Source organism: Cladophialophora immunda (genome assembly GCF_000835495.1).
Source record: "Cladophialophora immunda strain CBS 83496 unplaced genomic scaffold supercont1.7, whole genome shotgun sequence".
NCBI classification, from domain to species: Eukaryota; Fungi; Ascomycota; class Eurotiomycetes; order Chaetothyriales; family Herpotrichiellaceae; genus Cladophialophora; species Cladophialophora immunda.
This window is the reverse complement of record NW_015622547.1, coordinates 571,108-587,272: the sequence shown is the minus strand read 5'-3', so window position 1 is coordinate 587,272 and position 16,165 is coordinate 571,108. Positions and strand designations below refer to the sequence as shown.

Sequence of the window (16,165 nt, the reverse complement as noted above, 5' to 3'; positions counted from 1 at the left end):
TGTGATTGCTACATATATCTCCTGCTTTGTCTCCTCCAGTGCCTCTCTTACTGAGAATTACCAAGCTCTGCACCGCTCCGCCTGCTTCCCTAATAGCTGGGCGGGTGGAGTCTCGAGGATCTGGCCAGATGCGCTCTGGCCAGGTCAAGGATTTCCGCTGAATTTGTCGGTCAGTGGCCGCTGCCTTGGAGACTTTCCATCTTCGAAACTCACGGGACCTACCAACGTCGTTCCTTGGGTCATAGCCTTTATCTGACTTGACTGTCCTTGGCCAACATCTCTCGATAGCCTCGAAGATCTACGCTCCCTCATGCACCACGCTCAGCCCCCAGGCTTTTTAGATTAGGGAGGTGAGCTTCAAAGCCAAAGTACTGTGAGCTCCCCGAGTCTGGACCTGGCAGCCAGGGATTAATATGGTTAGCGCATCTAGATGATACTCGTATAGCCAATCACATATTTTAGAATTAGTGATGGACTCCACCATGACTAGCGAGAGGTCCACGAATAGTAATCACCGCAGGTTGCGATATCATCCATTAGAACAATATACCGACCTACTCCTATACAGACTATCCATGTCCAAACGGTTCACACAGGCTTGATCTGACCGGTTTCTAGTTTTCTCTGCATCAATTAATACAACTCGAGACCTTCGCTTCTACTTTGGCTGGTCCTGGCTGAGTCCCCGGTGCGACATTGATCCCGCGCGCCATCTCTTTCGAGAATGGCAACAATCGTACCAAAACCCAGTAATGTTCCAGGTGGGCCGACCAATCCAAGACGACGACGAGGCCGCCCTCGTCTAGCGGACCGCCAGCTTACAGACTCTATCGAAGAACCACTTGCGGTATGTTCATTGATCCCTTGCCTTGTTCCGCCCTCGACGCCTATTCCTAGCTGTTGCTTTGGATGTGCCCCTTAGTCGCATCGTACAAAACGCAACAAGTACAACGCATGTTGTGCAAACCGCCAACTCCACTCCCGTCGAGCCATTCTCGTTGGTTACACGCCAGCTAAAATATTTCGTCCTGACAGCGCCGCCGGCTCTATACCCGCCTGTCGCAGCGCGCGTGGCGGGACCGCCAAAGGCAAAAGCTCGCCTCTCAAGAGGCCATCATCAATGACATCCGCGCTGCGGTCTTGCGCTTGGAGCGTCTCGCTGTCCAGAACAAGGTGGTGGAGAAGATGCCCCGGTTTGCCACCGAGGTGTTCAGGTGCGTGGCGTTGGTCAGGGGCGTGGGCGCTGGGATCACAAGTGGAAGCGGGAGCGCAGACGTAAGTGGGAGTGAGAGAGACAGTCGGGGAGGGACAGGGACAGGGACAGGCACCGAGACGAGCAGTATTGCGTCGATGGCACCGGATCATCTGATGCATCCTACCATGGATATAGAAGCGAACACTGGGCGTGCGAGCGTCGACATTGCCGTGGTTGACGCCGGCGGTCGAATGCGATCTAATGTCAATGTGCTCGGCGGGGCCGTCGGCGACAGAATGATGCAGAGTCAGGACGGTCTGGGGTTTGAGAAGCTGGGACAGAACATCGCAGACGATAGTTCTTTGCAGTCTCTTCTAAGCCATGGTCACGGAGCCAGACCCATGTTCAGCTCCTCTTTATCACCATCAGCAGCAGCATATCCTGCCGCCCGAGACCACAATTCTACGAAGCTGTCAGGCTCCGTTGTCTTACAAGTCAGTATACTTCCTCAGACAAGCTCTTGTATTTGCACCCTCCTCTATCCTGTCCCATCTCTTTCATGCAAAGACTCTTGGGCCAAAAAGCTGAACTGTCCAACCCAGCCGTCACATCCCAGCCTATCTTCAGCCTCAGTTCCCGGCCCGATGCGCACCATCACCCCGCTCTGGACCTACAGCATCCACGAGACCAGCTTCTCGCGCCGCCTCCACCGCTCCTGCATCGAGCACTGCTACCGCCTGCTCTCGTCCCACCACACGCGCCGCGCCGAGCTCCTCCGGACGCTGAAGTTCCCGCTGGCGGCACGCCTCACGGTCGACGAGCTGCGGCGCCGCGCGAGGGAGCTCTTGCTCCGCGGCACCGACCAGAGCCTCCACTACGAGGCAGCCGTGGACGAGGGCGATAGCATGTCGCAGGTGATACGGCGGATCGTGAGCAGCTCGAGGCGGCCGCTGACGTCCTTGCTCCCGAGACCGGCTTCGACCTCCTTCTTCTCCTCCTCCACCTCCTCCTCCTGGACCTCAAGCATCACGACGCTCGAAGAAGGCGCGGATGCACCCCACGCGGCGACCGTCTCCGAGATCCACGTCTCGGGATACGAGGGCGCGTGGCTCGGCCCAGACGGCGTGGCGCTGTACCTGCACACCCTGGGCATCCCCATTCAGGAGAGGCCCTCGAGCATGACCGTGCCGTGGGCCGTCCCGAGCAATGCCCTCGAGGACATGGTGCGAGGGTCCACGAGGGCGCCGTATCTCCCACCGCCCATGCCAGCAATGCATACGCACGCGCAATTCTATCCGCCGCACGCGGTGGTGGTCAACATGGACCTCGATCTCATGGTGGACACCCTGACGCAGAGGTCGGTCTGTGTGGACACGCCTATGTTTCGGAAGGAGGACGTGGATAAGATCGTGGTCGACGCGCTGGTCTCGTGGTACAGGGCTGCGTCTGGTGGTGAGGAGGGCCGGGACTGTTAGGCGGGACTGTTAGGCGGGACTGTTAGGCGGGATGGGCGTGGGAAATCAACCAAGTATAAAGTGGAAAAAAAAAAATAATATAGATCCTCCGTTACCTCTGTCCGCGCTCTATCAACAAAAGTTCCCCCCTCCAGATCGCGAGATGTCTATAAAAGTAACCGAGAAAAACACCATACCGGACGGGAGCCTGAGATGCGAGCAATTACGTCGCTCGATCAGACGCCCGCAACAACCTTCACGAACAATCTCTCTCGTCTCATCAGCAACGCCGCCACCAGCGTGACCGCGCCGGCCGCGATGCCCATGATGTACACGCTGTCGATGGCCCCGATGATGGCGCCGACCGCGGCCTCCCTGACCTCGGCGTTGCCCTGCTGGAAAATCACAGACTGGGTCCCGGCGATGGCGTTGCGGATCTCCGCGTCCGAGTACCGGGTTGCATTCGTCCCGCCCGACACCCCCGCGAGCCCGCGCTTGAGGTTGTCGAAGGCGACGTTCTGGAAGACCGAGCCGGCGATGGCGAGGGCGACCACGATCGTGCCCGTTTGCGCGACGTTGATGAACCCGATCGCCGCCGCGGTCTCGTGCGGCGGGACCTTGGTCGCGGCGACGCTGTACGCGGACTGCATGGCGCAGCCGGAGCCGACGCCGAAGAGGATGCTGTAGCCGTAGATGCGCGCGGGCGAGGTGTCCGGGGCGATGGTGTGCATGAGGCTGGCGCCGACGACGGTGAAGACGCCGCTCGCGACGTACCACGGCATGTAGTAGCCGAACTTGGGCATGAAGACGCCGTTGAGCAGGATGCACGCAATGGTGAGAGTGATGAAGGGCAGCAGCCGCACCGCCGCCATGAGCGGCGAATCCGCCCGCGCGAACTGGAAGATGAGCGGGATGTAGTACGCGCCCAGGAAGAGGCAGGTGACGGATGTCGACATGCAGATGAAGCAGAGCACCAGCGTCCGTGAGCGCAGGAAGTGGCCTGGGAACAGCCGGTGCTCCTTGGTGGTGAAGACGGCAAAGTATTGAGTGGCCACAAACGCCACCAGGATCATCCCGCACACGGTGACGGTGAGGATGAAGCGGTAGTTGTCCCAGGCCCATTGCGCGCCCCCGAATGTCAAGGCCAGAGTGTACGTGGTGTACAACGCCGCAATGAGCACAATCCCCAGCCAATCCATGTGACGAAGCTTGTCCCAGAGCGTTTTGTCGGGATCCGGCTGGTGGGTGGGCAGGAGGAAAATGAACGCCGGGGCCATGACGCCCGCAATCACCAGGTTGATGTAGAACGCCCACTGGACAGGGGTTGTTGGGTCAGCAATTTCTCGACCACAAGTTGAGGACGACATCAACTTACTCTCCAAGTGGCCGACGACGTGGCAAAGCCGCCCCCCACAAGAGGCCCTAGAATGGCACCGAGCCCCCTGAGGCAGATGTACGTGAGATTCTTCCTATGCTTCGTCTCGTTCGACGGGGGTGCTCACCAGACCATGCCGATTATCGAATTGTACAGATTGCGCTCTTCCAGCGTCGTAAAGGTTCCGAGATAGTTGAGCACACCCAGGTACATGCCCGCGCCACCTGCTCCTGCGATGACCCGGCCGACAATGAGCGCATTCATGCTCGGTGCAGCCCCGCAAACTGCGCTGCCCACCTCGAACAGGATGATGGAGGAGAGGTAAAGCGTCTTGATCTCGAACAGGCCATATGCGTATCCGAGGGGGAGGATGACGGCGACACCGCCGAGCGGAAACCCGGCGCCCACCCAGGCCAGGTCTTCAATGTGTCCAAGTGACTTGACGATGTTTGGCTGGACATCTGCCGCGATTGTGGTGTCCAACCCGTAGAGCAGGCCGGTGAGGTAGATGGCGACGCAGGTCAGACCCCATTTCCAACCGTGGATCGGGCGAACTTGGTGGGCAGTCTTGGTAGTCGTCGTCTCGTCGGTGCTTGCGGTCGTCTCGGCTTCCTTGGGAGAAGGAGAAGAGGACATGTCGCCTTCGACAGAACTGAGTCCAGATAGCGACTCCTGAACACGAAGCGAAGCCTTGTTGTTCTCGAAGATACGACTCTGGGGGTTGCTCTTGTGCCGTCACATTGGTCATTTTATGTGCGCGAAGAGGCTTTATATGAATAGGTTGTAAAGTAGATATGAGACAGGATGCCCCCTTGACGCCGATTTGTCATGTAGATCACATCTCGACCAAATTAGTCGACACCCAGTCCTTTCCGGACCAGTGTTGCATCGTTTGTGGGTAGACAGGCGGCATTGCAGCCTCCCCATAGGCCTTTGCTATTCGCAAAATGTGACGTCGTGAAATGGGCATGTCGTCAACATGGAGAGCAAGTTCTGTTGGGGGAACCTAGAGGACAAGGCTGACTGAGTCTCGACTAATTCTGCTCTGTATGTGGCTAGTCTGCGTACTGCCATATCCAATAGCATTTTGGCGAATTAATTAGTCGTCGATTGATCAATCAGTTGTTCAAATCGTTCGCCAGTGGGACTCCTTTCATATTTCTCCAAAGTAATTCAGGCCGCGTAATAGGAGTGCTTGAAATGTGCAGCATCTCTTTGGTGACTCTCAAGATAGTGATGAGCAAAGGAATGAAGACACGGCGGACTCAACCATAGCATGCAAGCAGTATGAGAGCAGCAGACCAGCTGTGATCGAGTAGAGTAGGCACTATGAGCTCTTTGGGCACATAGCCAGGTTCTTGACCTTTCAACGATACTTATGTTTGTTAATTAGGTGTTTACAGTTCCAGTCGCCCAGAGCCAGACCTCAGGGCATTTACCACCCAAGTACAGCTCTACCAATCTCAATCCGTCCTTGTCGCTAACCGGAGGAATTCGCTCCGAACCGGATTACTCTCGCTCGTGCTTCTTTGTGTGTATATCAAGTGTAGCTAGTGCTAGTTGAGCAGCTGACGGGACATGCGAGAGGACTTGTGTACGAGTACGAGGGAGCAGTCACAGAGCAGGTGATTTAAGCTATACCAAGCCTCTCTTGGCGCTGTGGGTCAGCAAATGCTTGTAATCTCCCCAGCGCTCTAGTCCTGCGAGTTATAGTTACCGAGTATGGTAGTGGCTATCCTCATACCCTACCAAGGTAAACCCCAATCACTCGGTATACCCCCTGTCAGGCAGGCAGGCGGTGGCGGTGAGGCTTTTTGCAGCAAAAGCTGAAACGATGCGGGAAAAGCCTGCTTGTCCTTTTTGTCTCTGTCCACCAAATAACGCCGTAAAGGGTAGTGGGATAGGGTACCACTGTACTCGGACAACACACGGCTGATGTGGCCGACCTCACTACAGTACTCCTGATTGCCTGGCTACGCAGATGCAATGCGATCAATCACGTTGGGACTCTGTCGCCCCCAAATGACAGCTTTGCGCCTCAGCAGGTCCTAAAAAAGAGGTAGGAGTCTTCGGACGGTGCAGGCTGACAACAGCTGCGGCGCTCATCGAACGCATAAATAGGACGGCTGTGTCTGTCCGTCATGCGGAAAGAATAGATTCCTCTCGCAAGCAGCTTCGACGTACCAGTTCATTACTATATCTCAATCCCCAGAACCAGAGAAAAGAGCCCAAGCAAAACAGAAGCAATACACATGGCCAACCTCTCCAGAATGCCCCTCCCCGCCGCCGCCGCCGCCGTCGTGGCCGTTGCTCTCTTCAGCATGTGCCGCTCCGCTTCGGCGCTGACGGTTCAGTGCCACGGGGCGCCCGGCGCGCAGACGCCCACGATCCTGACGACCGACTACGAGACGCTGTCCAACGACATCCTGAGCAACAACTTCAACCCGCCGCTCTCGGACCCGATCAAGCTGGGCCCCGTGCAGCAGCAGCCGTTCCCCAACATCGGTACCGCGAGCGCCTGCCTCAGCAACGACTTCATCTTCGAAAGCGCCAGCATCGCCCTGAGCGACGTCCAGGCCGCAGCCGCCGCCATCTTCTCCCAGTGCTTCCTCGTCCCCGGGGTCACCTCCGGTACGGGTGGACAGTCGACGCTGACCTCCAACGACGGGAGCGGCATCACGGTCATCTTCAATGTCGCTCCGCCGGGGTTGGCGTGCTAACTTGCGGTTTGCTTATAAGCGGTTGGTGGCCATGTGCGTGCATTCTGTTGGGGTTCTGTCTTGACTTTGTCGGTGCATTTGTGAGGCGTGATGGTGAGATGAAAGAGAATCGCAGGTGATGGGCACGGATATGCATCCCTGAGGCGAGCTGTTGCAAATATTTCCCACTATCCATCATTCATTACTGGCATTCAGGTTCATTCGTATCCATCCCCTGCTTCGAGACGTTGTCTTGAGCCTCCTCTTCTGAACGTAATCTCCTGCAGGGTATCAATTGCCCCCGGTGACCAAATGCTGGTCTGACAGCGCAACCTCTGCCGTCGAGGGGATCTGTATTTCACGTCTTTTTGCGCGCAGAGAGAGTCGCACGCAGATCCCCGGCAAAAGCGTGCTTGAAGCGCATCCGAGAGGATGAATCGTCCGACGGTTTGCTCACTGCTTCCTCCTGCTGCACCTTCGATATAATGTTGTCGGATATGGCCTCTCTCTCTTCGTGGTTCTCTTCGTGGTTCTCTCCATTGTCTTCTCCCATCCATTCTGCGAGCCATTCTCGTGCGCCGATGGTTCTAGCATGATCTTCCCCAAGAGTTTCCCCCGAGATTTTGAGACATTCCTCCATCAGTGTGATCGCTTCTTCTTGCCGTCCCGCTTTATGTAAGAGTATTCCAAGGCATTCCATGGAGAGGACTCTGTCTGGATCAACATCGTCACCATATTTCTGTCTCTCAATCTCGACGCATTCATCCATCAAGGCCACTGCCTCCTCCAGACGTCCAGTCTTATCCCAACGTAAGGCAAGGTTATGCATAGTCTTCAGTGTCTCAGGATGACCGTCTCCCAGTACCTGTCGCAGGAATCTGAGGCATTCCTCGCTAAGATCCACTGCTCTCTCGAGGCACCCTAGTTCTTCACAGGTGTCTGCAAGGGACGACATAAAGGTGAGTGTATCAGGATGATCCTCGCCCAAAGTACGTTTACTCGTTGCAAGCAGCTCAAGTTGTAGATCCTTCGCTTCCTCCAGTCGCCCTTGTCTTCGATACGTTTCCGATAAATTGTTGAGACCGACAAGTGTGTCACGGTGCTCGTCCCCAAATATCTTTCTTCTGACCTCCAGCACCACTAATTCCATTTCCTCTGCATCCTTGAGTCGCCCTTGCTCGCGATAGACCGATGCCAAGGTGCCCATAGTTTGGAGTGTGCTCGGGTGCTGCTCCCCGAAAGCATTTCTTCTGATCCTCAGCACACCAGAAAGTAATTCTTCTGCATCCTTCAACCGTCCCTTGTTAAGGTAGGTGGTTGCCAAATTGTGCATGTAGGAAGTCATACTTCGGTGTTGTTCTCCGAAGATCCTTCTCGCCGCCTCCATTGCTGCTTCTTGGATTTTCGCTGCCTTGTCGAGTCTTCCACGAGCTCTATATGATAGTGCCAAATGGTTCACACTATCAAGTGTCATTCCGTGCTCCTCGCCAAGCGTCCTTTTCCGGATTGCGACAACCTGCTCTTGCAGCTCTTCAGCTTTCTCCAATTTTCCGCGGGCAAAGTATGTCTTAGCCAATCTGGCCACGCTTCTGACAGTGGTCGCATGTTCAATTCCCAATACTCCCGTAAGCCCATCAACAGCTCTTTGATTGCAAATCTCCGCCTCGTGGTATGATCCCAAGAGTACAAGACTTTCTCCTAGTTCGCTGCATGCCTCTAAGGACTTCACATCTTCTGGTGCAAAGCGTTCTGTCCGCCACGAAACGACCTTTTGAAGTGCATCAACCGCTTTGCCATACTTCCCATCCTCACAGTAACAATAACCTAGCGTGCGCAGTAGCTCGAACCGTCCTTCATCATCCTCTATCTCCGGTGAACTGCAGACTTTCTCTGCGTGCGGCAAATAACGTCCCAATATTCTCTTACTCATAATATCGGCTGTCGGAAAACAATCATCTAAATGCAGAGCTACCTTTCTAACCCAACCTGCTAGTGAATCTTGCTGCCGAAGCCAGTTTCGCGTTGCTAGGTGCACCAGTCTATGCATGTCGTACAAAGGGTCGTGCTTGCTGCTCTCTTGGATTCGAAGAAAGGCGTAGCCAGTGAGAACTGCGATCGCCTTGGTCATACGATTGTCCTTGAAGCCTGTCCCAAACATCGCAAACGGGAACAGAGACTCCGGAATAGCCTTGAAGTCCAAACAGGCCAAGAAGGCGAGCAAATCCGCGCTCAACGAATTTTGCTTTCGTACCTGCTCGAACGAAATGAGCCAGGTGGCAGCCACCGGTTTCCTCGCTTCTCGATCCCTGTACTCGTCCTCGAATTCCTCGCTGAGCAACTCGACTGTCGCTTCTTCCGTCGAATCCCAGAGCCGGAGATATGCATTGATATCCTGGATTTGGTTCTCGTTCAGGTAGGCAGCGACTTGGACGATTGCTAATGGTAGAAAGGCTAGATGCTCCAGTAATAGAGATGTTGTCGATGGATTCTCGTCTAAAATCTCAGGATGAATCAGCTGGTCCTTCATCATGGTAAGTGCATCATTCTCGTTCAGCTCTTGCAGAGGGACAATATTTTTTTGAGCTATCCTGACAGCGACTTGGTGATTGCGTGTTGTTAATAGGATCGCCCCGGATGAGCTTCTAGGAACGTAATTCATCAAAGGTGTCGTTGATCTCCCGTCGCTGACAGTGCGAGACGTCCAGAGATCCACGTCATCGGCGTTGTCGATAATCAGAAGCCACTCATTCGTCCTTTCGGAGTTGAAATGCTGCTTCAGAAGCAGCTTCGCGTCCTCTTTTGAGTCGTTAATTTGAGCTATGTTCAATTCTTGGCCGATTTGCCGACAATCTCGTTCGAAACTCGAGGAATCCGTTGCTTGGATCCAGAAGACTGAGCACGAGGGGCGTTGTTTTTTGGTCCGATAAGCCATCTCCAAAGCCATTCGACTCTTTCCTACCCCTCCCAGGCCGGTGATAGCAACCTTACCATAGCGATCTCCTGGGAACAGAAGTTTTGTCAATCGGTCCAATTGGGATGCACGTCCCACAAACTTGTCTTTGCTTTCGAATGGTACAAGCCACAGTGGCGTGTATTCTGCAATTCGTCAGTGGATATTCAGCCTACGTCAAATCTAGACCAGAAAGCACATGAAAACGTAGCGTTCTGGGAAAAATTTGCGCGTCCCTTGTGCGGAATGTCAATCTTACCTACCTCTGAAGCAGACATCGGCAGATGGGATGATGTTATGGACTGAATCAATCTTTGGGGTGATCGTATAGAGGATGCCTTTGGCATAAACGGCGGCTACAGCTGCTGCGTATGGTTGCCAATCCTTGCTCTTCTGTGCGTCTCCGTAGTCACAGACGCCTCGAATGACGCCAGGTGCAAGAGTGTTCATTATGCCGGCTGCTTCCATTTCTAGACCAATAATATCGTGCTCATCTCTCAGTTGGTCTCTTTGCGCAGCATCCTTCATCAAAGTGCTCCCGGAGCCAATGGTGCCATACCACACCAACGTGCGTTCAGACTCATCCCGCGGTTGCCGTTTGATCAGAACAGGTTGCAACGCTGGGCCTTTTTCTGGATGACTCTCGCACAATCTATCCTGTTCTTGACTCGGACAGGAAAATTTATCATTTTGGCTGGATGCTTGAAAGTCAGCCAGCCATGTCGCGAATTGATTCCCTTTCTTGAACGGCCTCTCCTTGGTGAGTTGGATGTTTTTGATAGCGGATCGGACAATTGCAGCGGTTTCAGCTTGGCGGCCATTGCGTAGAAACCCCTCTGCGGTCGCTTTGCCAAGATCGTATTGGAAGATTCCAGTGTTCCCCTGGTCGGGTACGCTCACGAGGATATCACCTAGTCGAATATCCCGGTATTTGCTTGGATCCTTCGGGGTGAGGTTTGGAAGACCTGCGGCGACGCCTACCAGCAAAGAAATCCAGAGGCGTGGGAAGCGGGCCTTGACCTGGTTCGCTAATGCAGCGGCAGAGCTAGGGCCATAGTTTTGGCCAGCTGGCCAGGTAGCAATGACAACATTGTGATTGTTGATCTCGCCTCCAATGTAGATATAGTCGTCGCTGCTCAGTGATTCGAAACGGCCCTCGTGTCTCTTGTCCAGCACCCCAAGAGCGGCTTCGGCTTCGATGGGGAGAACACCGATCCAAGCGACAGTATAGTTATTGTAGTCAAGGCGGTCGCCCATGACACAAATACGAGCGGTGGACCTCTATTTGAAACGGTCGAGTTTTTGGTCGGGGAGAGAACATCAGATCTTAAAGACCTCTTAGGTGGTGGGCGATGCCTAGGCGATATGAGGACGCGAGCAGACGATGAGAGAACAGACAGGCCGGCATCTCATTGATGGTAGTTAATCAAAGATGGAATCAGTGTGATGATGGTTGTAGCTGGATGAAGACTGCCAAGCATGCTGAATGAAAGGAGGACGTTGAGGCTGAAAGACGCGCAAAGCGACGGTGGCGGGGTTGACTTTCATCCTTGCAATGGCTGGCGAGGCATTTAGGCCTCTAGGATGCATGCAAGGTCGATGACAGGCGAAGCCCCCATGCTATGGAGATGGTGATGGCGCTGATAATGGTGGTTGGTGGTTGGTGGTTGAGACAGACGCTGCGCCCCAATGGCCTACCGGATTGTGATCCCACGTGACTCTCAGCCTCGCAGCCTCGCCTGCAGAATGCCCCAGTTTAAGATCGGAGGATCATAGACGAACGATGCTGTTGTAGTTAATGTACGGAGTACTGCTAGTATAGATAAGGGCCAAATCCTCGAGAGTTACCGCCCCCGGCCAGAGTGTCTCATGGCAGAAACCTTCTCATAAAGAATCCCCGCAAGCTGTTGTGACGATGCCACCCATTTCCGCACAAGATGAGATGCTCCTAACGAAACGCTCTGTCCTATTATTAACTCTATTTTTGCACATCCTCTCCCCCATCATGTCGAGTCATGGTCTGCTCCCTAATGCTCTCAGAAAAACAGAATCCGTTCGAAAAAAAGCCAGATGCAGGTCCCTCGCCCTTTTGTTTTGGTTTATTTATGGTGGTTCGTTACACATCACTGCAGCTCACTCTGCTCTCAACGACTTGCGGCCGAAAGTTGAATGGCTGCGCTCGAGGGAGTCGTCAATAGTCATGATACGGCTCAAACCCTCCGTGGCTCGAGGCATAGTCGCTTGTGACCGTTGCCGCCTTTGCAGACGTGGGGGCAAGAGAATGTTGTGCCCATCCTGTGCCACTGGCTTGCGCTCGACGCTCTATAACGCATAACATTAGGTCTCGGTTCATAGTCAAGAAAACGGCACCTGGCAAGGGGGCCAAAAACTTACCTCTCTCGAAATCGCCCCATCTCTTCATCAGAATCTTCGAACTATCAAACTCGCCTTCGGCTTCCCCATGTCCGCCAGATTTCTTGGTCTCTCCTGCTGTCTTTCTCGTGTCTCCCCAGCTAAAATCGTCGAACTTCCAGTACGCGTACGCTGGTAGGACGAAATTCCAGATTGGAAGAGAGAGCAGGTAAATACCCATCCATGCGACATATGACCAACTATGCGCCGTCATCACAATCAGCACCGCGGGAAGACCTAAAATAAGACCCAGAAGAATGAGGGGAATGACGGGGACAGGTTTGGCCACGATAGAGATGATGATCAAATAGAACGTGAATGCGATGGCCGCTGGTAATACAAGGGTACCGATGAGTTCGATAAAGACGACAAATTGCATACTGAAGCAAAATGTACCACAGAGGTCGCGGACAAGGACGAGCTCCATCAAGTTGTGGACCGTGGAGTTGATCCAACGGCGTCGTTGAGATAAAAGGACTTTGAATTTGTCGGGCACTGTGGTTTTGCAGACCGCTTGAGGCACGAAGACTTGTTTGCGCTTGGGGAAAGTCTTGAGCATGAGTGTCGACAGATATCTGTCTTCGCCGAGCAGGAGGAGGTTCTTTTTGTGCAGTGTGTCAACCACGTTTTCAGAATAGTGCTCCACAATGTCGGGGTTGGCAAGGATCGGGACCCAGTAGTTCTGCCCACCCTTGGGTGATTTGATCCGGTACATGCAGAAACACCCGGGTAAGCAGGTGACACCTCCGAAGACTGATTCAAAGGATTTGGACAGATGATGCGAGATGAAGTACTCAAAGACTTGGATCCGCGAGACCCACGATTGGGTCTTGTTCGCGATCTTGGTTTCGCCACAGAGGCCCATGATTTCGGGATCCTTGACCATGGCAGAGACCATGTGCGTCAGACTGTCAGGATAGACTTTCGTATCGGCGTCGACCATGAGCACCATTTCATAGAAGTCTGGTGACATGCCAGTGACTTTCCAGAGACCATTGAACATCTCATATTCGAGTTCCGTCATTCGTTCATCGAACATGACCTTTTGGAGGAAGGACATCAAGATGATCTGACTGTCACGCTTGCCTCGATTACCAGGCTTGGCCTTGTCGGCTTCATCAGGCGTTCCACATTTGACGACGACTAACATGGGCACTCGTTGCTGCTTGGTCGGATCGATTTTCGAGTTCGGGCCATAATCGTAGAACCCGGCATAGACCTTGGCCATATTGTGTCGTTTTGAACCGCTGGATACGGCGACGTATGAAAAGGCTTGCACATCTTCGGGAAGAACGACAAAATCGCCCATCATGCTGAGGACAATTTCAGGGGTCGTCAAGTCGTTGCCTTGGCCCTTGATCAGGCCATCACATATCACCAGTATTGCTTTGTGGCTGTTAGGGTAGTCAGTCGTGGCAACAGAGTCCAGAGTCGTTCGGACACCATCTGCATCTTCCGAATACGCAGTAACCAGGCAAATGACGTGAGCGAGGGGATAACCGAATGGCTGCCACTCAGGAGGCGGCTGAGGAACGACATTCTCATGGATGAAGCCCACGGGGCCCCCTGGTTCGAGCGTGTCCATCACAGCTGAATAGCGGGCTTCCTGACCCGACAGAAGAAGGCTGGATCTGCTAGCACCAACGCTCATCCGAGAATTGACGTCCAAAGTGTTTTGACTACTGTTGAATCCGCCTTTGTAAAGCCCACTTCCTGGTTGAATCAGTCGCGCATTTGAAGACTGACTTGTCATCGTGGTTGGTGGGGGACGATTCGTCTTGGAGATACGCTCAACAGCATACGGGCTGGTGAATCGGGACGTTTGAGGGAACAACTGACTTCCGCGCTTACTGGTTCGCGCATCGGAGCCGGAGACTGTGCTGGCGGGATCAGTGATCTTGGGAGCTGGTCGGTAGATATCATCGGCCCAGTCCTCGATCTGTTTGGCCCTTTTCTTTGGATCGGATGTCTGCGAAGTCTTGGTCGCTGCAAATTTCCCAGCCAAGAACCATTGAAAGGCCAGGGCGAGGAAAAATTTCACCAAGACAACGGCGAGAATAAACACCAGCGAGACGTAAAGGACGACCTTTGACGCAATACAACCAACGGTCTCGGTATCAACCGAACCCACTTTTGCAATCTGGGTCAAACACTTGCCGACCTTTTTATCTGCAGAAGATTGCAGCACATGGGTGATGTCTGTTCCACGAATCTCGTCACTTTCCCGCATATCATCAAACTGTTTTGGCCAGGCGACTTGACTCTTGTTGAACCACCTCAACAAGTCCAGATCGACGACGGAACCAGAATACACCACCAAATTTCGGCTGGTATTTTTGACGTCGTCCCAAGTGAAGAAGACTTCTCCCGCTTTTCTCAAGTTGTAGAATGTACTTCTAGACTTGGCGGTAGTATGGCAAGCGTAGCCCAGATAGTAAGGGTTGGTGAGGTTCGGTTGCGACGAGCCGTCCTGATTGAAGGCGTTGCAGGGAAAATACCAAGCAAGATCTCCATCAGCGTCTGTTGGCACGTCGGAGCCAGGTGCAAGGGTGATCAGACCTTTGCAGTCTCCATTGACTTTCTGAAACATGAAACTTCCGTCTTGACCACCGTATTTGTGGGGGAGATCGTAGAGGACGTTGCTGTCGAGGGGAACTCCTAAAGCTGCCGGGTGCATGGAACCATCCAGATTGTAGGCGTCTCCGTGGAATATCATGTAGCCACGATCGACATGGTTGATTTTCAACCTCAGTCCCGGAGCCGGGCAGACCGCCCGTGTAAAGCCAAAAGTCAGAAAACCGACAAAGCCGGCAATGAGAAAGATGATACTGATTAGGCCGACTTTCTCTCTCCAGGCTCTTTTCTGGGCTCTCCCTGGCATACCGCAGCAATGTAGCATAAAGTTGGGAGCCCAGAAAGTGATCACGGAACAATACACATTCCATGCACTGGGCGGTTTGAGCTTTTCCATTTCTTTCAACCGCTTCTTCTCTTCGGCCGTCAGGTCACGAGTGTCCTTTCTCACCAACTTTCGAGGTTGTCTCTTTTTGCCAACGGGCTCAAGTTTTCCAGGCAGGCGAGCAGTGGGTTGGGCGCCAAAATTCTCGTCGGTTTGCATGTTGAGATTGGTGCTTTCAGAGCTCACGGTCCTCTCTTCCGCCAACTCTTCCACCACAGGATCATTCCCAGTGGTGGAAGGGAAGACCTCCATATTCTGCGCATGTTTGCGATAGTAGTAGTTGGGATGATCTCGGTCTATTCGACTACGTTCGGGACGGATCAGAGATTTCTTGCGACCGAGGTCACTCTGGTTCATAGGATTGGACATAATCGGCTCCCAGTCTGCAGTTCGGGAGCTGGGCGAGGGAGGATAGGGATCGTTTCCAATGCGCTGGGCGGAGTAGGGAGAATTGCGTTGGACATTTGCTCCAGTCTCAAGATCGCGCAATCGTCGAGAGGGAGAATCTCTGTAGGGAGAATGGGACTTTTCGCGAGTAGGTGAGGTGGCTGGCCGTGGCCTACGCGGTGGTTCGGACATGTTGAGTTCTATAGGGAGAAAGAATGTTAGTGGGTCACTAGTCACACAACAATGTCATTGTGGCATGCTCAACATACATGTGCTGAGATCTAGTTGCTCTCCCTCATAGGTAACCTCGCAGCGTTGTTTGTCTGAACGAAGGAATGTATCTCGATTGGAGACCAGCGCCCGCGCTGTGTCTATAGGCTGGAGTCTCAAGTGTGCGGTGGAGGGTGCCAGTGTATATCGTCTATCTTGTTTCGAATGACTTCAACAGACACGATTGATCAGGTGAGATTGCTCGTCACCTTGAAGTTGGTCGTTGCAGTTGTGGGTGAAACAGCGGCCTGGTTGCCGAAGAAACTGCGCCACAGATTGCTTTGGCGGGTCGAGCGAAAGACAAAGATGTACGGATTGATCGACTGCTTGTCAGAGATGGTCAAACGAGAGTGATTGAGATGTTTAGTGAATGTACATGTGCTAAGGAAAAGGTTGACAGTGAGAGAGCAACACAGACAGGCAAAATGCAGCGACAAGACAGGGACGAGAACTGGGTAACGACG

The 16,165-nt window shown here is 53.6% G+C and overlaps 4 protein-coding genes across 4 annotated transcripts; 2 read left to right on the top strand and 2 right to left on the bottom strand.

Moving 5' to 3' along the window:
* Nucleotides 1-724: 724 nt before the first annotated feature.
* PV07_11012 (uncharacterized protein) lies at nt 725-2,670 on the top strand (the record flags this gene model as incomplete). Its single annotated transcript, XM_016398400.1, has 3 exons — nt 725-847; nt 1,036-1,689; nt 1,798-2,670. The coding sequence occupies 3 exons, from the start codon at nt 725-727 to the stop codon at nt 2,668-2,670; spliced, it is 1,650 nt and encodes a 549-aa protein (XP_016242962.1).
* Nucleotides 2,671-6,294: 3,624 nt separating this feature from the next.
* On the top strand, nt 6,295-6,744 carry PV07_11011 (uncharacterized protein; the record flags this gene model as incomplete). Its single annotated transcript, XM_016398399.1, has 1 exon — nt 6,295-6,744. One exon carries the CDS (start codon nt 6,295-6,297, stop codon nt 6,742-6,744), a length of 450 nt encoding a protein of 149 aa, XP_016242961.1.
* PV07_11010 (uncharacterized protein) lies at nt 6,662-11,311 on the bottom strand. Its single transcript, XM_016398398.1, has 2 exons — nt 9,937-11,311; nt 6,662-9,819 (listed from the first exon to the last, which is right to left on the bottom strand). The coding sequence occupies exons 1-2, from the start codon at nt 10,928-10,930 to the stop codon at nt 7,082-7,084; spliced, it is 3,732 nt and encodes a 1,243-aa protein (XP_016242960.1). The 5' UTR covers nt 10,931-11,311; the 3' UTR covers nt 6,662-7,081.
* An 80-nt stretch (nt 11,312-11,391) lies between these two features.
* Nucleotides 11,392-16,153, bottom strand: PV07_11009 (uncharacterized protein). Its single transcript, XM_016398397.1, has 3 exons — nt 15,701-16,153; nt 12,068-15,631; nt 11,392-11,995 (listed from the first exon to the last, which is right to left on the bottom strand). The coding sequence occupies exons 2-3, from the start codon at nt 15,621-15,623 to the stop codon at nt 11,865-11,867; spliced, it is 3,687 nt and encodes a 1,228-aa protein (XP_016242959.1). The 5' UTR covers nt 15,624-15,631; nt 15,701-16,153; the 3' UTR covers nt 11,392-11,864.
* Between the last annotated feature and the right edge of the window lie 12 nt (nt 16,154-16,165).

Excerpts from the sequence above, each read along its gene's own strand:
- PV07_11010 (XM_016398398.1), bottom strand. The coding sequence starts at position 10,930 with ATGGGCGACCGCCTTGACTACAATAACTATACTGTCGCTTGGATCGGT. Across the intron at positions 9,820-9,936 it reads TGCCGATGTCTGCTTCAGAG|AATACACGCCACTGTGGCTT; the intron begins GTAGGTAAGATT and ends GACGAATTGCAG.
- PV07_11009 (XM_016398397.1), bottom strand. The coding sequence starts at position 15,623 with ATGTCCGAACCACCGCGTAGGCCACGGCCAGCCACCTCACCTACTCGC. Across the intron at positions 11,996-12,067 it reads ATGGGGCGATTTCGAGAGAG|AGCGTCGAGCGCAAGCCAGT; the intron begins GTAAGTTTTTGG and ends TATGCGTTATAG.